Raw genomic sequence first — 27,039 nt, forward strand, 5'->3', positions numbered from 1 at the left:
TTATGTCACTAGACACAATTTCTTGTTTCTACCATGGAAATTTAAAACCAGTATTCCTTGCCATTCTTCTTTTATTCTGCTTGAAGAATAACATGTTATGCAAATCATGTTGCTATATTTCATTGTGCAATCAACTCATCCATTCAAAGCATCATTGGTATTATGCATTAACTTGGAAATATTGTATTTCAACATATACCGACTAAAATACGCCAAACTAGATGGGACTTTCTTTAATCGAATTTATATGATTTGTATGTAATATGACAACTATGCAGCTACATAATTTTGGTATTTCAGGACGAGACCATTATAATGCACACTATTCAACATTTTACGAAGGGCTGTCAAGTACATATAGATTGCGTGCCACTCGGAGGAGGCAAATTAGTAAGTATCTGACAACTTGAAAGTGTCTTGTCTTAAGAGAAATTGTAAAAATATACTTGAGGATACACTTGAATGAGAAAGCCTGTTAAAATATAAATATCGTTGTTTTCTCTAGTGTGCTATGAAAACATATAACATTTATGAAAGGTTTTCATTAATTGAATATATCAGAAGATCAGCCAACAGTTTTAAGGTATTTACCATTCAAATGTTGCAAGGCTTTAACCAGCCAATAGTTGCAAGTCTTTATTCATTCAATAGTTGCAAGGTTATAACCATCCCATAGTTGCAAAGCATTTACCAGCATACAGTTGCAAGGCTTTAGCCAGAACCTCAAATAAAGATATCACTCTTTGTTTAAAGACTATATATGAAACTAAACAAGTGCTCGAACCTGGGAGGTTGCTGATGGTGGTAGAATCCAAATTTTTATAAACAACAGATATGAACATAACTATATAATTGCGCAATTCTCAGATATTTTTCAACGTTGCATTGGGATATATGACAACGCATAACACTTATCTTCTAAAGGATTTTCTAACCAAGATTGCACAGACAACCAGAGGAAAAATCTACAATTGTGAGGATTGGAAGAAACTTGGCAGACGGACGAAATATTTGGTAAGATATTTTGGATGACCGAACTTTTATCATCATTATAAATTCACGGTGATGTGTGTGTTATTGTATTGTTGTCAGGAACTAAATCCAGTAAATGCACTCGTACATTTAAAGAATGCGTACTGAGTCCGCACCAAAAGCTAATATAATCTGTAACAAAGATCACTTTACCTCTAGTTAATGTAGTTATCACACACAAAGTTTACAAAGGACAAACGAATGAATTTTGCAGAGGCTGATGCTGCTGTAGTCATGTAGTTCACAAGTACAGAGTCATATCGTGCAATCTTTGCTTTCATGTAGTGTAAATGATTTACCTTTGGATACTGCGTAGAAATCACTTTTAAGATAAGGTCTGATTCAACGTTAGTGAATTCCTTCCTATATTAGTAAAACTGAGAAAAACAAGCCCTAAAACTATACCGTGTTTAGAAACAGTCACAAAGTATAAACAAAATCTCACAAAGTAGCTCTAACAGGTTCTTAAATAAAATTTGGAAAGTGTCCGGTATACGCTTCCATATTGCAAAAGTTATTATTAGCAATTTTGTAACCATTATTTGTAGAAAAATGAGACGTAAATGAAATCTAAGTTATGATTATTCCAGATACCTTTATTTATATGAGTCCAATCAGTAAGAATTGTATTCGTGATAGCAATCTTTTCACTCTAATGTTTGATATTAGAGTGACCGAGAAACCAATTGGAGATAGGTATATTATATTCAATTCAGACACTTTTAGTCACCAATCTTATGGTCTTACTTTTGGTATATTTCAATTTTCCAGGCGCTGGCATCTCAACACTATGATTGTTTCCTCAGAACAGGCGATGACAATTTTATAAGACGTGTGATCCGCACTCGTAGGAATGTTAAAAGAGAGGATTTAGTAAGTTAACTTATGAACGTATGCAGTTTAAATAAATGAACGTTTTCATCAAACTTTGTATGATTCTAACACCAATGACATGGAGCTTTTTCAGCATTCATAATATATCGGACTAAGAAACACAACAGTTAAGGTAAATAAGTAAATGTCAAATTCTGATTAAGGTGACTAAATTTTAAATGATAAGTATTGAAGCATTCAGAATAATTTGTTGCTGTTTAATATTGTGAAATCAGTTCCATCATTCACCTTATCAAACTTTGGCATCAAATTTGGGTTTTAGAAATGGTCATATCCAGAATTGTTCAGATTGTAAATATAATTGTGGTGCAAATACCAGAAGGAGTGACTCAAGGGTTACATTCGATGTCCTCTAAGAGTTGTATAAGAAGGGCACTCATCGGTGACATTACATGCAACCGTTGCAACTCACTGAGGATTGATATAAAGCAGAACATCAATTGTACCTCGGAACATAAAATACATCATGGGCATGCATTGTAATTTGTTCTACATATTATTTCACTGCACTTAATGGAAATGGAAATGACTATGGAATGTTTGTCAAACGGAGACCATGGTCCATCTACCAATGTTAAGTAGATTAATCAAAACTTAATTTCTATTATTTGACAAAATATCATAGCTAGACAATAGTGTTAAAACAAAGCCTATTATATGGCTCAGTTATTGCAGTCAAAAGGAGTATTCATTGTTTATACAACACATCATTATGCATGTCAATGAACAATTGCCAAATTATTAGTCACTCCAGTAATATTTGTCATCCAGTAAGGATACATATTCGTATTTTAAAAAATGTAAAAATAGGCATATAACTATTAAGATACTATTATCTTAAACTATTTAACACGAAAATAAAAGCCCACAAGTTTCAAGAAATATTTTAACGAAACCCTGAGTCACTGAATCATCATTATCAGCTGTCCGAGTTACATTTTCCAAAGGTTCCACCTTGCTCACGAAGGTAAGTCTTCACGTCACTATGAACGCAATTATTGAGCTGTCTGATGTTTACGTAATCTTGATCAAACTTCCTGGCTTAGCGACACATATCAAATTGTTGTTCTTTTTAACCCCGCAAGCATGGACTTGTCCAATTTCTTTTCCACAATTAAGAAACATGTGTCGATGTCCGTAGGGTGTCAGCTCATAATCCATCCAGATACAATCCTTAACCACATCACAATCAGTACTTTGTTCTACTGACAGTAAAGTGGAGCCTTCAAGATCTTTGCAATAAGTACACTTTGGAATAATATAATTCCAACGCTCTCTGGACCATTTCAAATTTTCAGTACTTTCTCAAAGTTAGGAAAGTATTGATCAACCTTGTTCTGTTTTTTTTCTAAAGCGGGAACCAACCTAATAATTCTAGTGACATCACTTCTTAGACTTGTATGTAGAGACGAAGAATGCTATCCGCCGCTCATTTATACATCTTTTAATTTCATTTGAATTTCGCTCTCTGCCTCTCTACATTTGTCTCTCCTCTTTATTCTCTCTTTCTTCATCTGCATTTCCCTCTTTCATGCTATCCATACCTCTGCTTTTCAATTAATTATCTATCTCTGTGTGTATTTGTATTTCACTCTTTTTCCTATATTCCTCTCCTTGTTCTTTTTCTGTATTTGTATTTATCTTTCATCTCTCTCTTTGCAGTTTTATTTGCGTCTCTTCTTCTGCCTGAGTATGCAATTTGGTCATTTCTTTCTGTAGCAGAAGTTTTGACAATTCCAATTTCATTTTGTTTCTTAGCAATAATTCCCTCATGTTCCAAACAAAATCTAGAAATCTGTCTAATAATCAAACCGAATGCGTTCGTATTCAACAAATATGTCTCCACCAAATACTGGACCAAAATATTATTCTTGGTTCACAAATGATGATGTTACTTTCGTAATTGAATAATGTAAGGCAAGCTGAAGCAATATGATACTTTTGCAAAGACTCTAATACTTCTTATGTATATTTTGAAACAAATCTCGTGACATTATATGACATTGTGACTGGTTGTTGGTTTCACTAAACATTTCTTAAATATGTGAAATTAAAAGTTTTACCAGGGACATTGAATATCCCCACAAAAAAGTCAAAATAGATTTCAAAGTACACTTGTTACTTTCTTTGAAATACTTTTACAGAAATTCCGATCTGGGACAAGCATGCAATTTGGTCTTAAACTAAATGATAGAAAAAGCAGAACTCAACAAATTCGTTAAATTCAACATATAATTTAATTCTCAAAGTCATAAAATGAAAATTTAAGTTTAACTGATAGTGTTTTGAATCAAATCTCAAATATTCCTAAAGGTTCTGTCACAAGTCCAAAGTATATAATATTGCAAACGAATTCAAATTATTGCTTGTGCTGGTGTACTATGGTCTTGAGTGTATAATTTTTCTTGCTGTATCACAGTCATATAACCAGAATGTATGTGAATGTATTCACAATAATCCCCAAATGGTCATTTAGACCAAATTTAATGACCCCATTGTATTTTCAATGAAGAATTTAAATAAAGAATACCTCTCAACTTATAAATTAACCCAACCGAAATTGTTTCCACAAAGGTTGATGTTAAGACAGGTATGAACAATTTAACTGATCACAACCTCTATATAAATACCAAAACACACAATATGCCTAATACAATGTGGGTAATTCCCCATTAATTTCGTAAAGCAATTTGTTTCTAAAACATTCAGAGGTCTTTATCAAATTTATATATTCAATTCAAGATGATGCAAACATATATTTATAACTTAGAAAGAAGACATAAATCAGGTATGCACTAAATATTATCCTCGATGATAGACAAAGGGCAAACATAATATTCAACTAAATACACATAACAATGCCATTCTTGTGTTGTGAATTGTTTACCGATTTTTAAAGATTTGCAGAATTAAAATTAAGCCAAGTTCAATGGCTCACTGCAGAAGTAAAAGTACATTGTTTCTTGAAGTGGATAGTCAAAACAGTTATAATGTGTCTTATAAGAGTCATTTAAGTGAATTCTGAACATACTTTTGAAGCAGGAAAATGACTTCATATAGGACACACTTTAAACCAGTTTTAGACCTATTCTCTTACGAAGAAGAAATAAAGCTGAAACATACACATGTAAATATGCACCTCCAAGCATTAAAAGATCAATGTAACTATGTCCCGTATCCCCATACCCCATCTAGTTGAAGCAAACTGTGATGTAATCTCCATATTAGAGTTCTTGATTTACTGAGTTTATCAGGAAAGTGCATGATCATATACTGAGGATATTTATACTTGGGATATTAAACTATACCTATCGAAACATTTATATTTATTAGTGCTATTAAAAATAAACAGAAACAAAATAATACTTCAACAATATTATGCAGATTAATTTCTAATTTTCCACTTTACAACAAATCCTCACAAAATCAGCGTCAATGATCTTTCCCCTCCAATGACCCATTGTTGAAAACAAATAATTATATCTCCAAATTTAACCTAAACAATGTGCTGGAAGACAGTATGGACAGTCATTATTTTCAGAAATGTGATTGGTAGACTGTGCATCTGCTTTCAGCTGTTCCAACCTTTCATGGGAAATGTCGAGTACTGGCTTACGTTTAGTATGAGATCGTTTAGCAATAAACCTTTGGATTCAAATTGCTGCTAAATATGTAGTAGTTTAAGTTTACGTTTCATATTTGTCAGTTCATGGGTAACTCATATATCGATCTGTCTAAAACTGAATAAATCTTTATAATGTTAAATGTAAATATATATTCTGTCTGATAAAAGCTCTATTCCGTCATGTTTTCAAACATTTTCTGCTGGGACAGAGATGTAAATATTTGAGTGTTTAATGCTTAAAAGCGTGAATTCAGAAAACAGTAATGACAATTTCTTTTTACTGCAGGATATAATTGTGGAATCTATGAGGCGATCATATGAATCGACAGAGCATGGACATTCAGTGCTGATAGATAGGCGTTTGTCATTCATAACTCGACCACGGATGGATCTAGATTTGCAGTGGGAAGACGAAGACGTTCATTATATTGGTACTGTCATCGGATATGATAAGAATACTAAGGCCACATTTTTCTTCTTTATTTGTAGTTTATCTGATTATGTTTTTGATGCTTTCTTATGTCCAAATTGTTTCTTTGACGCTTTGAATTTTATGTTATATGTAGTTGTTGGAAACTTCCAAACACTGTATAATTTAAATTATTTATTCCGAATAGATCTTTTGTTCGAGTTGGTACTGAAGTATTCATATACTGAATGCATATTTGTTATCAACTCTATGAACCATCGTCATTGTCCATGGATGCACATTTATGATTTGAACCACTGCCACTTCCGCTTTACCTCTAGAACCATTACGTATAGAACCAACGTCACTTTCGGTTTGCCCGTAGAAATAATGTGCTAAACTGTGTCCAGAATTTAATCTGTGTCTTTTAATAAATGGTAACTGTTATGTGGATAACTATGACACTAGAGAAAAACATTCAAACAAATATTGAGATGCAGTTGGTGCAATTGTTGACATCTGCTAGTGGAAGAACTAAATGGCCTTTCATCTGGTGAAAAAATTATAGTAATATGTAGAGTCAAAAGAAGTGATTGATTTTTGTGCCGCTTCAGTTTTATATTATACTGAAAATGGAGTTTTATTTTCACCAACAATGAGGTATATACCGTGTTCAGGACAAAATATATACTAAACAGCAATACATGTTTGTTACATAAATAATTCAGTCAGACCTCATGGACATGTGGTAAATTGTTTATTCGTTTCAGTCAGTGCCATTGATTGGACACCGCCGGAGTTAATGGCAATGTTAAATACAGGTTTACTTGTAACTCAGAGGAAATATTTATTAGCAGTCGTCACAAATATTACTCTTGCTGCACTTTACAGGTGATAGGATGGATTCTGCAATTGATATTTGTAACTTTCTGTGCACAAAAGTTCTGATTCAGATTTAATATCCGCCTGAGAATACATAACTGGTTACAGATAAAATATAATTTGCAACTAAGTTTGAGTAAACTGATAAACATTATCTAGACGCTTGTTTTGTCCATTTAGATGAGTTATTTTAATCTTATATATTTAGGTAAAGGTTGTAAATTATTTCAAAGCTGCATGATATCTTGATATCTGAAGTTAGTGAGACATAGAATCTCCTTCCCATGAGCTTAAAAGCTGCGTTAAAATGTAAAGACAATAATATTGTGGTAAATGTTCTTTTCTATGCCACAAACATGTGCACAAATTTGTACTGATGAAAAAATTATTTAACTCCAGGATACCAACATAAATTAATAACTCCAGAGGAGTCGATGCGTATGATACTGTGATAACAAGATTGGTTACAAAGGTCTCTATAACTGTAAATTTTACTATCGGGTAATGAGAATTTACCATTATGATACAATCTAAAACAAAAATTGCGCTATTGGGGAAAATTCATTGTAGAAACATCCACGTGTCACATTTGATAGCACCTAAGTTGGAAATTAGAATATAACCTCAGTGTCTGAACCAGTGTGCGTTAAGTTGTACAACAAGTAAATCGGAACTTAACATTACACCTCCATCTTAAAAATTGACACTATAGAGTGGAGAAGAGGAAGATTATGCTAAAAACTTTCAAAATAATAACATTGCGGACTAGTGTGCTGGTAATATTTTGTCATTTAAGGTTAAAAACAATTTGGCATGCTAGACGCCAATGGGAACTGAACATCATTTGCTATGGTAGGAATGAATTAGATGATGGCGGGTCTGATGTGATTGTAACATTGTGTGTCACTATTTGGTTTTAACATTTTCAACGGCAATTGAGCAAACATCGTTGCTTGCCTGATTATGTATCAACATTAGTGTGCCAAATGAAGGTAAGCATACGTGATTAGGTGAAATTAAAAATGATGGTAGTGGTGAGATTTCATAGATGAAGGAGTGATACTCCTCCCTTTGGAAGCATAACACCACTGTGACAACGATGTAAATTTGGAGGTAAAAGGAAACTAAGGAAAAGGTTTGATAACTTCATTACATTCAATTCATGCTACATAGTCTGTTATATTGTTCTACAATGACTTTAACAAAGAATGCAGATATTGTACCTAATAAATGAGAAAAAATGCCAAAAATTCTTTACTTGCAAATTTGGGGTAAAGACAATGTTACAGGATAGCATTATGGCAAATGTCACAATATAGCGACAATACCACAGCGCAATGCTTCTGAACAGTCCTTCAAAGTCTTACGGTACCTTGATAACGGATTGCAATCAGTGTTAATAAATATACAGTACTATCCTGTCTTGATTAAAGACAGTGTGAGTTTAAAACAGTCTCGGATCCAAATCGACTTCCAGCAGTGATATTTTCTGCAAGAGTATGAGCCACATCAACAACGTTATATAATCAAATATTGCTGATAATGAGGAGAGAGTTTAAAATAATCTTGTGCATAGTACTCAGTAACGTGCTTGTTTGAATTTATGTAATTTCCACGATTACTTCTGTCAATAAACGCCGACTTAAACTAACCCTTTCTCCAGATAGTTTTTATTTTTAAGAACTGGATTGGTGAATGTACTGTTTAAATATATTTTTGGAGATTTTAATTGCACTGCGTTGTTATTTCTTCATAAAATAAGTTTAAAAACGGTATTTAACTTATCAGTGGGTAATAATGGAGGACAGCGTGGTGTTTAAGAAGTACTTCTTCATTAGACTATCTGTTTTCTTAATTGATGTTCCACATACATTAAGGAAATATTGTGCTCGTAGAAAACAAAGTCTAGTTTTTATGATAGAAGATTTAGCTAAAACTACATTGTTTAAGCACCATATGGGATAAAACTATGTTGTGGAATGTGAGAAGTGCAGTAAGGATTGTTTTCTTATACCGGTCATTTTTGTGAAAATGTAAAAACAGAAGCGAAACGAATAATATCTAACCTAGAGACAATAGCATTTTGAGCATGTAGACAAGTATTAAAACCATTAATTTGTAATCATATCTTTGGATTGTTGTAATATAGATATAAGGCGTGAGTGGTCATTTTAAGAACATCCATATTGCTAAAAGTATAGATGCACCGAATGGCATGCATGGCGCCATTTTTGCTCTTAGCTGTGTACCAGTTCAGTTGGTAAGAGGCATCCAGTTCATTAATATATTGGCTTTAGTGATTACGTTTATCATCGATGAATAGCTACGGCAATGTTCTACCGGCAACAATGAAATTAAACGTGACTGTTTGGATGCAATGATATGTTTAGAGCTTAAACATATGCACAGTTCAGGCGTTACTAAAGATCTCATTTTCAAGTAAAATACAATCCGCATCACTAAAATATTATATATAATAGAACAACAAGTCTTATATGGACTAAGCTATGACATTTAGCACTGGTTGGTCTTGATTAGATTGGTACTATATGATAATGACTATGCTGCACCACCGGTTGCAGATCGTAATGTAGAAAGGTAATGCAAACATGGAATACCTAGATAACGGTTGAAGTGTTTCAGACTTTGATATGGATGATACTAATCTTGTTAAACCTTTGCAAGATTAGGTGTCAGTTTCTGATTTAAAAAGTAGTTGAACTGGGAGGAGATATAAAGTTTAATTATTTTATTAATGTAGAGCAGCCATCAGACGAAGAGGAAGTGTAATGGGAGACAGACCCTGAAATGAGCAACCTGGATAGTTGGTCAATCTATTTCAGGATGATTACGATCGCTCCGGTGGCCTAGTGGTTAGAGCGTCCGCCTCGGATGCGGGAGTTTGCAGGTTCGAATCCCGACCGAGTCGTACCGAAGACTTATCGAAATAGTACTTTGTGCCTCTAAACAAATGACATGTAAACTAATGGTTTTCAATCTTGATACGTATTTTTGCATTTAGATGTTGATGTTTAACTGATAGTTGTGCTCCTTTCGGAAAAATACAAGTCTTACCACAAGACACATTTAATATTGTATACTTGAAGCTGGTGTACTTTCCATTTCATTAAGGTATGTTTACATTCCAGGCCAGATTAAATTCATATTTAAGGGCATACACATGCAAAAAAAGCATTGATGCACACAGAAATATACAGTCCTTGCTAACTTATGATCAAAACTTAATAATCAAAGAAATGATTTCAAAGAGCTAAACTTAGATATCCATTTCATGTAGTTTATGTCCTAGAATTGAATCGTTTGCAAACATGATGATACGGTCAATTTAGGATAACGAATTCATTAATAAGTAAATGTTCAGACATGGCTAGCAGCTAATGAATTCTGAATAAGTATATGTTAGGTGCAGATAAAATATTTGTCTTCTGGAGAATAAATACTGCTATCAATACACACTGACCTAAGGATCATGGAAATACATGCAAGTATTATTTTCTAATGTCTTATTTATCTTACGTTACAGGTAACAATTTTTCGTTGATAAAATTATTGACAAAGGCTATTTCAGCTTAGGTCCAAATATCTTGTTCAATGGACCAAGCTAGATAGCGGAAATATTTCTTCCATATCCTTGTCAGTGTCTTGAATATATTGTACTGTAGTACCATTGTTTTCGTGAGACTCGCCTTCGTGTCAAGTATTTCAAGGTACATAATTTAATGGATTAACATATATAATACGACAAATAAAAAATACAGAATCTAAAAAAACTAAGCTAACAACAAAGGACGGTCGTATCAATGTCACAAAAATTATACCAACTATATGAGCACAATCAAACACTTGTCAAGATAACTTACAATCAACATCAAATGGAGCAACGCATCCAACAGCATTAAGTTTATTAAGTCCATATGCATGATTTTTTCTTTAAACCCCTTTCCATAAAGTTTCATCATCAATAACTGTCTGGTGACCGGTTGTAACACAGTGAATCAAGAGAGCTAAAATTTAACTTATATCCCGGTGGTTTTGGATAATGTCACTAATCCATTTATGAACCAAAAATGTGACCATCTTCCTCTTGCTCAATGCGACTGTCATGCATTGTTAACATCTGAGGTGCGAAAAGCCAAACAAAGTGTGACGATGCCAAATTGCAAAGCAATAGAAGTTCTCATTTGTCTGAGCCAGCCTCATGTACGAAACAATTTCAACAACTACACATTACTTAAATTTCATCAATCACGCCTAATTCGTGCTGAATGGAATATTACAGCTCATGCGACAGTGTGTAAAAGACTGAATGCATTGTTCATCGTTTTGAAAATGCTGAACCTGTTTAATTCCATTATTCAAAGATTATTAAACTGGGAATCATGATAGTATGTGTACCTGCATACACTGTTAAATGAGTGATTTTGTCCAAAAATCTGTTTGGTGTGAGCTACTATCCTCGGTAGTAATTAGTGTATATACTTAGTGTTTAATTATTATTTTTATTCAGGGAATTATTATAGTATTTTACAATCAGTTGTTCATTGGGACAAAGAATGCCTCGACAATATGTGGCATACTTTTACGAGGGTTTTAATTTTTCGACACTAATTTCACATCAACGAAGAATTAATTTAATTAAGTACTGAATCTAAATTCATGTAGTAGTATAACTTATTATCATATCCTTTATTTTCAGTACTGCTAGTGTTTGGATAGTTTATGCTCTTTTATTTCTCTCTGTTTTTTGAATTGCACAACATATTGATTTATAGTAGTGAGTAGAAAGTACAGCTACCTGATACCGATCTGATACTTGTGCACTTGGACATTATATAATGCATTCGAATTCTTTTTTACATTATAAGTATGCGTCAAAAAGCGTTACTGATATCCAGGAACGAAACACAGTCAGGCAATGGGGGAGGAAGCTTCTTCTTGATATGTAGTCGTGGGGTTTTCAAATTTGCGGTTTGAGGCAACAATGAAATCCACAAAAACTGGCATTGCACGAAAATTAGTGATAACTCGCTATGAGATGGGCACTTTGAAGAAGACTAAAAAAGTAGATATTTCTTTACTTCATAATTTATGTCAAAATGCTGATAGGTAATTTGTCCAGGCACAAAGAATGAAACATTGTTCCTGCCGCACAGACATTATAGCTAGACTGGGCAAGACGTGCAGTACATGCAAGCAGTGCTCAAAACAATTCATACCGTTAATGATTTTTGTGTATGGATGCACTAAATATCATGCATGCATTGGCCAAACAATGTTTCATGCATGCCAAAAGTATCTCGGTATACAGGAAGAGTAGTGTTGACAATTGTTTTATTTATTTTTCTGTTTAGGACTATTTGTTTTAAATCATTATCAGTGAACGTTCATGTGTGGTTTTCTTATATGCATAATTAGTTTAGTACTAATGCCAAATTAAACTTTCAAAATGAACAGTTCAATAGTTGTTATGTATTAAATGTTAATTTGGAGGAATGCATGTATTATATATATATATATATATATATATATATATATATATATATATATATATATATATATATATATATATATATATATATATATATATACAGTAACCCCATGCAAATATACAAATAATGGCCATTTTGAAATTAATTGTAATTATTTTCAACGAAAACATTATTCTACCATTGTATAAACATCACTTATCAATTGTATTCAAATGTATGAACGCATTATTGAGTTTATTGTGTTGAACATTAGACACTTTAAGAATCTAATGATAGCGCTACGGCGTCTGCAGTGTGTCAGTTTATAGTGATATCTAGCACTGGGGCGTTGTGCCGAAAACATGTAGCGTCATGCTCCACCCAGACATATTATCTCAACAGGTTGTCCAGTCTTTACCTCTTAATGCTGAGCACCAATCGTGGCAGCGTCTAGTACCATTTTTATATGTCTTTGGTATGACTTGGCCGGGGTTCGAGCCTTCCACATCCCGCATCTGAGGCGGACGTTCTAACGACTTAGGTCACCGGAGCGGTCTTGACGAATATAAATTAAGTCTCCTTTTCATCATTACAAGTATTGTATAGATATATCATTTTACCATAGCATTCAATGTTTAAGCAATTTGATTGCGATGTTGTTTCATATCAAGGTAGTTTCAAATTTAAATGATTTTGTAATATATTTAATTTTATTTATTTTTTGAGCCACTTCTAGTAGTTAAAAATTCAACCCATATATATGGAATAGCAAAATATGCTTTATGCGTATCTGTTGGTTATATTGTATTACGTTTCTGTGATATTAATTTAAAAAAAAGAAGGAAAAGAACAACAAATGGTTTAAAATCTGAATCTTTCATACTGATGTAATAGTTACAAATTTGAAATATTTCTTTTCTCGAAAGCTTATTAAAGCATTTCAACTATCCGATTACGTGAACTTTTCAACCATATTGATTGATATGGCAGTGGACAAGTAAACATTGCTGCTCTCCATAGTTGTCAAATATTTCAAGATTATTACTTCATAAGTCTAATATGCAAGGTTTATCAAGTTATGACAAAATTATGTGACGTATCCTCTTCCAAATACAACATAACAATCAGATTGCCAATTTTAATGCCTCAGGCAATCATCCTGCAGAAATCGGGCATAAAAATAATGGGACGACTGAGGACAAAAGGGTTAAAATTGCTGAAGCTGAAATTGATCAAGACATTGTGAAACAACCTACACAGAATTTAGCAGGTGCTCAAAAAGTCTTTGCAAAAAAATTTAAATCATAAATAAGTTTAAAATGTGAAGAAAGATAAAACCATAAAGAACATTGTACACATTAATAAATGTCCTAACAAATTTTCAAATGTAAGTCAGCTTTAAAACTTTAGAACTGCATAAGAATTAGATCATGGTTTTTTATTATAAATTTATTTTTTTTAAAAACTAAATAGTTTAATAACAAACAATAAAATGAAAAATAAAAAACATGTAAAGTAGAAGAAGAAATTAATGTAAAAAATTACATTACATGACATAATTTCTTTATAAAAGCCTACAATTACAAAACAAACTTGAAAAATTAAAAAAAGCATTAAAAAGTGTTGAGAAAATATAAAAAAGTAAAATATTTTGTTAATTTTAAATCATTTTATCTTCGAACAACTTTCAATTAAAATGCTAAACATTATGAAGGTTATCCATATAAATACAAATTCAAAATAATTTCCATATATTTTCAAAATTCTCAAAAAACAATGTATAAAACAAGCACACTTTATAAAAAGTAAGTTTTAATATAATGCATGGAAAGTAAGAATAAATCGATTTTAAAAAACGAAACAAAAAGTTAGGATGTTATTACTCAGGTGTTTGAACTCCGGTGATAAAGTGGTCAACCAAATAGGCACGATATTTAAATATTTCAAACAGTACTTCTGTTAGACATAGTAAAAAGAAGTTTATAAATTCAGCTCTTTCTTTTGTGGCTTTTGTTTGTCTCTGTGTTTAATTATCCTGGAAAAAGACTGAGAGTCGAAAGTGATATAACTAGGTACATTGCCTTCTCAGAGTTTAGCTTGATCTTTTTCCTTTGTGCATTCTTTAATTCTATCACACGACAGGTAAAAGTGGGCTATCGGTTTATCAAGATAGTGCGTGGGGCAACATGGGCGCTGTCATTAAGAGAACAAGACAAGCGAGATATGAGGAGGTAACAATATTTTTTTTTTCTATTACAGCAGAATGCAGAGTACAAATTCCAGATAACTGAAGCTTTTAGATACATCTCTGTGCTCAACTATTTTACTTTTTGATTAAATTGATTATAGGCAGGATTTTTTCTCCGGATACAAAAGTGCCAGAAAGTATATCCCGGAATTGTACGATCATGATCAATAGACATAGTCTTTTCAAATGATATTATGGTAGGGTCATGTGATCATTTTCCTCGTCATATTACAGACGATAATATTGTGGAATAGTTAATATGAGTTAATTGTTGTCGATTCAGAGTGAATAATAGCATAAAAAACACTTGCTGTTGACATTTTGTTTTCTCTATCAATGTACTCCATGATTCATTGAGAATTTCATGTATGCAAGACAAACGTTGATGATGTTCAGAAAAATAGACCACTTGATCTCAAGTGTATTCCATTTTCAAGGCATTTATGGTCTCATGCTTTAAGATCTTGTGAAACTTTGGCCAGATGTACTCAGGGTCGTCGTAAGTTGTGGGCGTTACAAGTGACCGGTAGGGTCGAATATTCTCGGAGATTGCCAGGTTTTTGAGTGAGTAGCGGGTGACGACGGTACCCTGGCCAGTGTCACCATTTCGTCCAGCGCAAAGATGCAGCGGCCCAGTTTGTACAACTCAACACATATGAAAATTTATGTTATATCTCAAACTATTTTGGTCGTTTCGGATGTAGTGAAAGTCCCTAGGTTTATATTAGCTATATTAACTGTTATTAAATGTGATAAACAAATCAACTAGATACAGCTTTAAAGGCATATATTCAGAGATGCCTATTTGTTCATGTCTAATCGATTTTATCATGCAAACTTTTTTCTGCATTCAGGTCTGTTCGTCCAATCGAAAATCACACAAACAAAAATCTGGGATGAATGGAGGATATGAATTTCAACTACGGTAAGAAATATTCACTGTTATTGACTATACTGATCAGAGACCAGGACAGTTTATGAAATGATCTGTTGTAAATCGTTCGTCGACTGTCATCTATTCATTGTCCTACATCCGTTAGTTTATTATTCCTACTAATCGTACAATGTGTTGAAAGTTGATATGAAACTTCATATTTACAATCATCCTGTGGTATAGATGGTTCTAAGTGAAAATGTTACCACTCAGCCACCAAATATTACTGCTGTGGTGACAATCTAGAAAATCTTGTAGCGACTCCCTTCAATGGCTAGTTGTGTTGTTGTATTGAGTTTAGAATTAATAGAAAGCTTATGAATGAAATAAAAAAATCATTTATACCTTCATGGTCAGTCTTGTTTCATAAATAGCCACAATGTCCAACTGCCAGCAATATACATACATTCAAGGTGTCAAATAAATGAAATGACCTCGAAATTGCCAACGGTTTGTTCAAAATCAGAATGGTATAGATCTAATGTACAATATAGCGTTCACAACTTTCATCTTAAAACCCTTACAACTACTCCACCTCCAGAATGAAAGAAAAAACCTGTCATGAGGTTTTTACCAGAAGATATTTTATAATGTCCAATTGCTCGCTTTTGAAAATTATGCCATTAGCATATCTACTCAGGCTACCATCTTACCCATCTTTAAGTTATTGGTATTGCCATTTATCATGAATTGATTAAAGTATATGACGTTTACGAAATGACTTCTAATGGTGTCCAATTGAATCTTAAAGAAAATGATGCTGATTAGTCATCCATTATGGCCACCATGGTAGCCCTCTTGAAATCTTGTTATCACTACTTCTCTTGAATAGCCATATGAGAATGGGATTTTCACTTAAAGACATTTTATATTATCTAGTTGGTCGTAGATGACAAAGGTGCTGTTCTAATCCCGAATATGACCACCAGGATGTCCATCTTGTAAAGCTTGCTCTCACTACTTATACTAGATGACATGTCGAAATGATGTGATTTGACCAAAAGACCATTCGTTATTGTCTTGTTCTCATTACATATTCTAGATGGCTTGTCGAATTTATGTTTTGATTTGACTAAAAAACATTTCGTTATATCTCGTTTTCACTTCTTATTCTAGATGGTTTGTCGAATTGATGTTGTGATTTGACCAAAAGACCATTCGTTATATCTCGTTCTCACTACTTATTCTAGATGCCTTGTCGAATTGATGTTGTGATTTGACCAAAAACCTTTCGTTATGTCTTGTTGGTCACAAATGAAACACGTTCCAGTCTGACATCCAGTATATTCATCACAAGACCTAATTGAGAAATCTTCTAATGCTGAACAATGTCAGCGATGATTTCGACAATCAGCAATGCAAAGAAAGAATAACCATGACTTCAATCCCTGGAAGATCTTTTTGGCCAGTAGAGTTTCCGTCCCTTTCGAAGACACTTGTTCTAATGCAGCTGCATTTTCATTTTTAACTCATGTAACCTTAATGCCAAGTGAGCTTATTAAATAGCCCATTCCCATCATCTGCCAGTGTAAAACTGATAGTTACCATTTGAAAGGCCATATGTCTGATTAAACTTGGGTCAAAATTTTTATATTTTTTTAAATCCATCACGAGTTCACACAAGTTTGATAATAAGCAATAGCCATACATATTAATAATTGCATCTAATGGCTAAGATTATCACAACTCTGTAGATCATATTTCTAATACGATTTTAATCAGACTTAAAATTTAGGCTTACAAAATCTTGATCTCACAACCGTTTGACAATGAGCTAGATCCATACATATCAATGGTGTCATCTTGCATTGTCAGTGATATTTCTACAAGATTCGAATCAAACTTACAATCTAGGTTTATAACTCACATGAGCTCATATTAAGTGATATTAAAGCAGTAATTATGCATCTGTCTGACCAAGCTTGTTATCACTCTGAATGTCATATTTCTACCCTGATTTGCAATGTCGGATGAGCTCAGAGCGACATCCGTATGCGTTGATCTGGCATCATATTTGCCGATAATTCTATGATTCTACAGGATACATCAGAAGGAGTTTTTTGTTAACATTTCGGCTAAAGCATCATTTCATGAAGATGATCAATGAGTTTGATGAAGTTACCTTTTATTTTAATGGATGAACCTGCTACCACTCTGGAAACTAGCTTTTTGTCTTGCTTAGACTCAATTAATAAGCTTTTATCATCAAAGTCAAAGCGTTCTATAATACGTGAGATGTGCCCATAATAGTGAGATGACCTTGTATCAGATTGGCTGAAAGTGTTTCCTCTTTAGAGAGGACATTCCTTATCTAATATCAATATAAAATATGTTTATATCTTTAAGATCAGAGACATTTTCAATTTTCAACAAGACATACAGTTTAATTATACCTGTATGTTAAAAGAATTGCTATCAGCCTATTGTAAAACAGGTCAAACAGAAATGACATAACATTTGAGTGATAGTTTACATAGGGTTGTGTTCTTACAATATCACCTGAACCAGCCTAGATACATTGTCTGCTCTTACGTTATGTAAGTCGAGTGAATAATATTGTGTCCACTTTCGCCTCTCGTTAAGCATATTTTCTAGTTGCGCTGCTGCCAGTTTCATTCAGATGGAACTATTTCCAGAAACTACATCAACTCTGCTGATTTTTTTGTATAATATGCCTGCCATAATCTTTTAATGTTTTCTGTCTATGCATCCATCCTTCAATCAGTAAGTCATCAGTTTCGTTTCCGCTCAGTATTGCAAGTTTTCCTCCGCCAGCTGTAACTAAGCTTTGTGGATGGCTTGCGCTTTGGGTAAGGAAGGGCCCTGTTGATTTTGGGCTTAAACATACATGGTCAAGGTTACTGACACTGAAAGAAGAAAAAAGGTTTCAAAACAGTAACGTTAGTTCCACATCATCTGCAGTTACCAAACGTTTTTGATAGATTCCACTTGGGGAAAGGGAAAATGGTATCATTTTTGTGGCCAAAAGTTAAAGTGTCATGGTCATTGTCACTGAAGAAGAAAGATGTTTTCGCACGAAAATTTTAGTGCCATATCAGATACCTGGACTAAACGTTGTGGATGATTTGGAAAAAAGAATGTTGATTTGGGGGCAAAAATATGAAAGGTCAAGGTCACAACGACGTGAAAAAAAAAAATGGTTTCTACTATGAGTAAATTTCACAATCACGTGAACTTTATGAATTTCTCCACTATCTAACGATGAGAAAAAGACGAAATAAAAAAGTATTTCCTGTTTGTGTTCTATATATAAGGTAGAACATCTTCCCATCACTTCCATTTACCACTGCTAGGTGACTCTGGTTGTCTATCAAGTTTATGCATTCGCTCAGTCAAGTCATTATCATATGAACTCCTCTCAGAGATTCTAATCAACCTTGTTCGGTTTACACCATCCGTCAACAAGTTTGGCATTGTACTGATCGTTAAGTTTAATAACTGGCAATCAAAAATATTTAAACTTTCTTGATATTTATGCACATTTGTCGCACTCATATAACTCATAGAACTCATCGGTTTTTTAAAACAATTTTTTGACTTCATACCCCATAAGTAGTAAGCATTGGTTCTTTGTACAAGTAAAAATGTGGGTTGTTATTTCCCCCCAAAGAAACTTTATTGTTCTTAACAGTTAGAAAATTGACCAAGATGTTGAAACAATTTACAAATATAAAGCTTCTAAGGCCAATGTGGACACTCATGGCACGTGCCCTGCATGTACCAAATGTTCGTCAACGACTATATTCAGCGTGTGTGTGAGGTAAAGTCGGAAAATGTTTGGGCCACAGTCTTAAAATGTGATGAGATCTTTACACTAAGGAGAGGCGGAATAAGTCCAGGGAAATGAAATGTGACGTACTAAGCTTCTAGCCTTATATGTCATCACTAGCCATCGTTGTGGGGAATGAATTAATAGTACCCCCCACCCAGTAAAACATGCCATACCTAGAGCGACCGTGACACTGGGACAGGTGCACATTGAAGAACAAGTGGTTGCGGACCTTTCATTTCAGAAGGCTTAGTCTGAGTCGCAGAATATGTGACTAATACAGTTTCTGGCCTCGGGTTAATTTGTTCCATCTCACCACTCCCATGTATGCAATACTGAGTTGGAATTAATGAGGGACTGTCCTCCCCTTTATGGACTTCCCATTAGTACCAAGTTCCCCTACCATCCCCCCCCCCCCTTACATGTGGGAGCTTTGCTCTAGAGCCTCTAAGTCTTGACAAATCGGATATTTTCCAGATGAGCATCAGCCACATAGCCACAAGTCCATATCATGCCATTTCCAGCTGCTGTTCATCTAGTCCTGCTAATACTTGACAATCGGTGACTGAGAATCAATCACCTTGGCGAGCCGTGCCGTATACCATAATATATCGTATGGCTATGCGGACCTATATGAGGCTACCGTTAGCTAATGAGTCCATGTCGGTGCATGGACCAGCAAAGTGTTTATTGAAGAAACTGTCCTTCCACATATCGCTACGTCCATCCAGCCGATAGCTAATCTGACCGATCATTATAATTATCAGTATTCCATACTGGCAAGGCAAACAGCGGCACTTACCAGGTCACTGATGCGTCCTCGAGAACAAATATTAATGGCTTTGATATACGGCTTCATCTCTCTACATGTATGGAGATCTTAATGATGTATCTGTCCCTTCTAATATGCCATAGGCAACATACAGTTACACTTACGGGTCTCTTAGTTACCACCCCGTCTGTCTCGCCAGGCGAAATACTACACAAAAAGTTCATGATGGAATTTAGCGATTTATCTATCCGATCAGCCATGTCCACAGCACGGTTGGTACCAGCAGCAACCAGGATGCTTCTGCGTGGTCGGTAACTGTGCCTACCATACTACCTGGGCTAACTAGCCGTTCTTACTGGTATGACAAAAGTCGTCTGGAGGATCTGGCGTTTCTTATATTCACTTACATGCAGGATATTGGCCGTGAATTATCGATAGACGATGGCATATCGTCACCAATGTCACAGGGAATGGTTATCCCGAAATGGATGCATGCCATGGTTAAAAGACTTCACATAGTGAGTGTGAATATACTCCTGAACACCCGCTTTTTTCCTATTTGAACATGGAAAGTACAGAGTTTAGTTTTAAGGCTGCAGTCGAGAAGATATACTAGGTATTGGCGGCTTTGGAATGCTCTCCACCCCATAGGACAACGAATGATTATAAAGTCAAAGCGTTGGACGACATCGACAATGAAGTTGCAATACTTCCTGCTGCATCACCACAAATAAACATAACTCAAGGACATTATCGACAGTCTGTCTGCTAGATGTATATGTGATCCGGAGATACAAAAGGCTTTCTTATCCTGAAAGCCAAGTACCAGCGACATATCCATCGCTCTGATGCAAGACACATACCATCGCCTACCATGATGAACTCCCAGTGTTAAATAAAACTTTAGCGGCGGTAAAAATATCTGTCCCGCGTTTTTCATAAAGGTTGAAAATATATAGGTTTCTCGCCACATCGAAGCTGTTTTGGAACAATCTTCGATATTGGGCCTCCTTGGCTATTTACAGACTTTTGGAAACCAGGCAGCGAACAAGCCTGGGAGTACACGGACCGAATTTCTCAGTTCAATAATAGAACAGTTCACCATTCAGTCTGGAATGTGTTGACTGCCAATCTTAACTGATACATCGAGAAGAGTGTTTGGGAGGTAATGAGCAAGAGTTATTGGCCTTTTAATTAATGATATATTGAGAACAAAATGAATTCTCATCTTTATATTCCTAATGTTAATGTAAACGTTTAAATATTCCTTGGGAAACACCATTTACAAGAGCAATTTGCTTTTATCAACGAGGACTTGCAATCCTCATTATTTTACTTTCCTCAATTGCACAGATTATCTAGCTCACATAATTTTTTTCTGACTGAAAGTGGATCTTGGCAAGAGAGTTTAAGTAGCTTCTTGACTACTCATGCCAGCGTTTTTGTCTCATCACTGTAACCTTTTCATGCACCCTTTTGCAGTTGGCTCCGCCTGCCTAATGGCGTCCCTTTTCCTGTCTTCTAGATCACATAATCTTAATATTGAGCGCAGTAGTGTATTTCCTATACTAGAGGCGCAACAAACGATGGCATCATTATTTCCTTGCACAACTCCACCTGAAAATTACCATATGTATGGACACATCTTATAAGTTTTGGGGAGCCTGTAGCTTCTTGACTGCTCAACATACCAATGGATTTGTTTCATCACTGTAACCTTTTCATGCACCGTTTTGCAGATGGCTCCGCCTGCTTAATGGCGTCCCTTTTTCCGGTCTTCTGTATCATATAACCTTAATCTTAGTGTGGTAGTTTATTTCCTATACTAGTGGAGCAACAAACGATGTCAACATCATTTCCTTGTTCAACTCCACCTGAAAATTACCATATGTATGGACACATAAGTTTTGGGAAGCCTGTATAATGCTAAGTAAGTGGCACCATCCTAGAAATTAAACATAAGATATTTGTATTTCAATGGTGGAAGGACCCTATATATGAAAACTTGCTGTTCCTCATTACGTCTGACAATTCCGTGCTGTCGGCCTATCTTCTCAAGCAAGAAATGATAAAATGATCAGATCAAAGTGTACTGGTTTTGGAATTTCTCCACTGGTACTCACAGGTGAATATAAATGCCCAGATTAATTAATTCATTGTCAAGAATTGGCCAGACCTTTCACTCAATGGTCAATCCACGCTATGATGTTTCAATGGACTTGATTAATATGGGGCTGGCTGATGATATCTATGACGTATCAATATATTCTGAAAGGTTCGAGGTCTCCATCACGATAAAACCTTTAATGAGCACAAAACTGGCTTAAATTTTCGTGAATAAAGTGCCTATATAAGGGACTGTTAAAAACGGGTGGGTTTAGAAAGCTTAATTTATGGCAGCCTTGTTTTGTATACTGTGTCCATGTTAGTGCCTTACAAAAGTAAGATATTAATTATGCATATGAACTGTTAACTAATGCACTGGAGTTTATCAGAAATGTATTTTAATAAAAGCAATGAAATATATAAGAAACTAGATTACCGTATATTCCCCATTATAAATCAAGTTTAGCTACAAACTGCACAGACACAGAGCTTCCGTTGCATAATGCACTGGCCGATCTTTACTGGGTCTATAGAGTATAGTAAGATTAATCAGTAGAACAAATAAAACATTAATCTGCAGGCACGGTATGTGACAGTAGATCTGGATCTGCGTTGCTTGCTGTTGGCCTCAACTTATAAGCGAAAATATACAGTAGTGTATTATGTCTGAGGTGTATTGGATATTCCTCATATTGACTTTGAATGTTATGTATATCTAAAACTTTTATTAAAAAAATTCATGACAGTAAATTGTAGTTATCATCTATTGCTAAATTTCTTCAACGTAAACAGGTTCTATTTTAAGATACTAAGAGTGTGTGATTGTGTGAGATCTGTAAAGAGATGATTACGAATACATTTACGGATACTAACAATGCTATTAGTAATAAACACGGTCACCAGTATGGAACTGTGTCTCACTGGACAGGTCAGTCACGTGGGTTCTTACACAAATTAAGTTGTTTCCTACTGGATGGGTTAGGCCACGTGGGTTCTTTTACGATGTTAGATATTTGCAATTAGTCCCTTTGAATAGGTCCAAAATGCATGTTTTACCTCTCAAGCTGGTATATAAATGGCAAAGACTGGACAATTTTCTCATTCTGTTTTGTGTGTACTTGTTGTAGCATCATTATTCAGGTGTTTTTATATTATTTGAGAAGTAACATTTGTTTAGAGTATTTATTGGAACTACAACGTGCTCATTGGACTAAAATATTTTCCTGGGACTATCGTGAATTATTCAAAGGAGTTATGGGCAGTTCCATTTTGATACATTAGGACTGTTGGTAGAACTGTACATTCAAGGTTTCGAAAATAATTCAGAACATTTGATTCCCTTGAACTTGACTTTCTATGATTATTTTGGATTCAATGCATTTTACCATAAGATCCTCTAACATTTTTTTTGACTTAGATATTTAAATTTTTTGTTACGCTTGAAAAACATTTTGGTCTTGCTTCTTTATGCTACCTAGCTTATAACCACAGAGTCGTAATATTTGCATCTTAAAATGAATTCCATAATTCTTCATTTTATTCACAGTGACGCCGAACAGGAAACAGGATCAGTAGAAACAAATAAAATGGATCACGTTGAAGTATATGATGAATATGTGAAAGAAATGAACAGAGAAAATATAGAAATTTCTAAATTGTATATAACTCTTCCCAATCCTGGCTATGGTGATAAAGAGAGCTCAAACCTGAAACCAGAAGATAACAAAGTAAAGATGGATGCCGAAGTAACATCATTGGACCATAACGCCAAGAAGCACAAAAACAGACGACGATTAGATATGGCTTAAAATGATGAATATTTATGTTTGTTCGAAATGTCACCAGGACACAAAGACCCGGGGGAGGGGTGAATGAAGAGATACTAGATTCTGTATATTGTACCCCATGCCTACTAACTACCTGCCTTCTCAATTACCTACCCTCTGATTTATGACATATAGGCAGAAAAAAACTTCCTTCAATATTAGAGGTAGATTGGGCAAATCATGTAACAAGAGAATGTGTGTTCTTTTCCACAGCACTCGTTCCCTTCAAATGTATACTAGATTAGAATGTATTCAGTCACAAACCACTTGAGTTCCATTATCCACAGTCATCTACCTAGATCTCTCTAATCCAGTGGGTTTACATGCTTCACCATCAATGTATCCAAAGCCGTGACTGAATATTTATTTACTTAAGTAATAACTAGAAATTTAAAATAGAACTAATTCGCGTTCATGCTGTTAACTTTTCTAGCAGCGAAGTCCAATAAATAATGAATATGAATCTATCTCATCATTTATGTTAAAGTATGAATACTTTTATCTGTATCCAATTACCCTCGGTAATGTGTATCTTGGGCCTTGTTAAAACACGCAAAACATATGAGAATATATGATCTCCCTTTTGCGATTCATTGAGCAATAAAAAGTACGTTATATGTAAGCCAGTAAGTGTTTACCAGAACATATATTTATATTTTTTATTTTAATCCAATAAGCATAAATCTAATAATTGTTATTAGTAGCCATTAGCGTACTAATGGGGTGGGTGGGGGGTGGGCGGACTTAATGGTTGCTCTGGGTGCCAGAGATCTTGGGGCGCCACAAAAGTTGATAATTGTTTATCGAAAATTAAGAAATTGTGAGCTTCTTTACTCTTTGGAACCTGCAAAGAAATGGGTCTGCTGGTGCGTTGTGTGTTGGTAGTTCTTTCTCTATGCAGTTTGCAGTTGGACAGGACTTGAAGAGGGTAAATATGGTAACTGACAAAAGCAATATCTTTTTTTGCAGGCACGATCATGTACCTATGTTATAAATACAAAGAATTCAATAAGATGATGTAAATTACTGAAGTTGCTGCATCACGGATAGCGTTGATCATGCATGGTGCTGTGGCTGATATAAATTTGATTTTCACTGCTGTAAAAGTAGAAAGATGCCTCGGTAGTCGGCTTTTGGTCATATTACCATCTCGTGAGAAATCCAGGAAGAATACCAGCTTCCAAACGGTAACAATCTCAAAAAATGCTATGGGCAAAAGTCTAATTTCCTATCTATCTGGAGTTAGATTAATGTCTGATTCACTGTTTTACACTCATAAAGCACATCCATTTGCACTAGTGGATCGCAATGTTCAGCAGCGTTTTCAACTATGGACACTTTAAAATAATCAGCAGTATCTGCAAATAGGGACACTTGATAATCTAATCAGCAGTGACTGCAAATAGGGACACTTGATAATCTAATCAGCAGTGACTGCAAATAGGGACACTTGATAATCTAATCAGCAGTATCTGCAAATATGGACACTTGATAATCTAATCAGCAGAATCTGCAAATATGGACACTTGATAATATAATAAGCAGTATCTGCAAATATGGATACTTGATAATATAATCAGCAGTATATGCAAATATGGACACTTGATAATCTAATCAGCAGAATCTGCAAATATGGATACTTGATAATATAATCAGCAGTATCTGCAAATATGGACACTTGATAATATAATCAGCAGTATATGCAAATATGGACACTCGGTAAAATAATCCGGAGTATCTGCAAATAGGGACACTTGATAATCTAATCAGCAGTATCTGCAAATAGGGACACTTGATAATCTAATCAGCAGATATGTATCAGATGCAAATTTCTCTCCGAATTATAATTAGATTAAGGAATCTACAGTCACTTTTTATACCATTCATTGTCAGGGTCATTCTTGCTTGGCTTGCGTATGTGACACAACAACATCTCATATCTGATTTGTTCTCTGTGAAGGTTGCCACCCTCCATCGGTGTGTTTGATGTTCTTGTTTGTACAGTTTTTATTCCACCTGCAAATTCCACATATTTTCCATGTACATACAAAATGCCGATGCATACAATATCGGTAATCAATAGGTAAATCTTCCTTTTAGGAATGGGTGACTGAAAGGCAGCTGTAGCTACTCTATCTACCTTTTCATTGCCCTGTGTTTCAAGAACTGAGTGTCGTAAACTAGGGTTCTGTAGCTGATCACAGAGGCTGAAACAATATAGTAAACTAGCGTGTATCCAACCAAAATGAATTGTATTTAATAATATAGGCAGGTGCTGGTCAGCTCACTTTCCTACCATAATCGCTGAGCAAATGATGATGGGAATAAGATACGTGTATATGGGCTGTATCAGCATGGCTAAAGGCGCCTTTGTCGTAAGACATGCAAGCAAAATTTTAACTTCATATTTATATACGCTTTTGTAGAAGTGAAATTAAACGAAGTACTCTGGGTGAAACTATGTCATAATTCAGCACCATGTTATAATAGCTGTATCTCAAAATTATTCAGGGAATCCCTTCAGTATATTCATTTGTATATTTATGTTTGTAATGAGTGTTACAGTTCAAATAAATATTTCCACAATTAGTGTCTTTTTCATCATAAATTTTCTTCATATGGCAAATCACCTTATTCTATATATAAAAAAATTTCTTCCAATATTACTATATATTTCCTTAAATCTGTTTAAACTCACCCAAAAATTATATAGCATTTTGGCACCTTTTTAAATGAACCGATTGCTTTTAAAATGACTTCAAGAAAACTCAAATCTGTTATCAGACAATGAATATGATATGCATGCAGACAGTTTTAACAACGATGATTTGCATAATTTCATATTATGCCCCAACATATAAATATGATGAGGAGGAAGTGGATGCATTCTACAACCAGCAGCACACGCTCAATGACCAGACACCGAGGAAGTATATCCTTTTTGTGATGAAACGCTTCTGGTCTAGCTTTAACATTGTCAGAACACGTAGCTTCCCAGGAGCTGACATAGGAAGCGACAATATCTTGCTGAT

The 27,039-nt window shown here is 34.6% G+C and overlaps 1 protein-coding gene across 1 annotated transcript; it reads left to right on the forward strand.

Moving 5' to 3' along the window:
* Nucleotides 1-303: 303 nt before the first annotated feature.
* On the forward strand, nt 304-24,043 carry LOC149801920 (uncharacterized). Its single transcript, XM_089956304.1, has 7 exons — nt 304-390; nt 925-1,014; nt 1,804-1,905; nt 5,838-5,982; nt 14,474-14,562; nt 15,434-15,504; nt 23,728-24,043. The coding sequence occupies exons 1-7, from the start codon at nt 316-318 to the stop codon at nt 23,987-23,989; spliced, it is 834 nt and encodes a 277-aa protein (XP_089812430.1). The 5' UTR covers nt 304-315; the 3' UTR covers nt 23,990-24,043.
* The last annotated feature ends 2,996 nt before the right edge of the window (nt 24,044-27,039 follow it).

Source organism: Sinohyriopsis cumingii, chromosome 4 (assembly GCF_028554795.1).
Source record: "Sinohyriopsis cumingii isolate HCF-2022 chromosome 4, ASM2855479v2, whole genome shotgun sequence".
Taxonomy (NCBI): Eukaryota; Metazoa; Mollusca; class Bivalvia; order Unionida; family Unionidae; genus Sinohyriopsis; species Sinohyriopsis cumingii.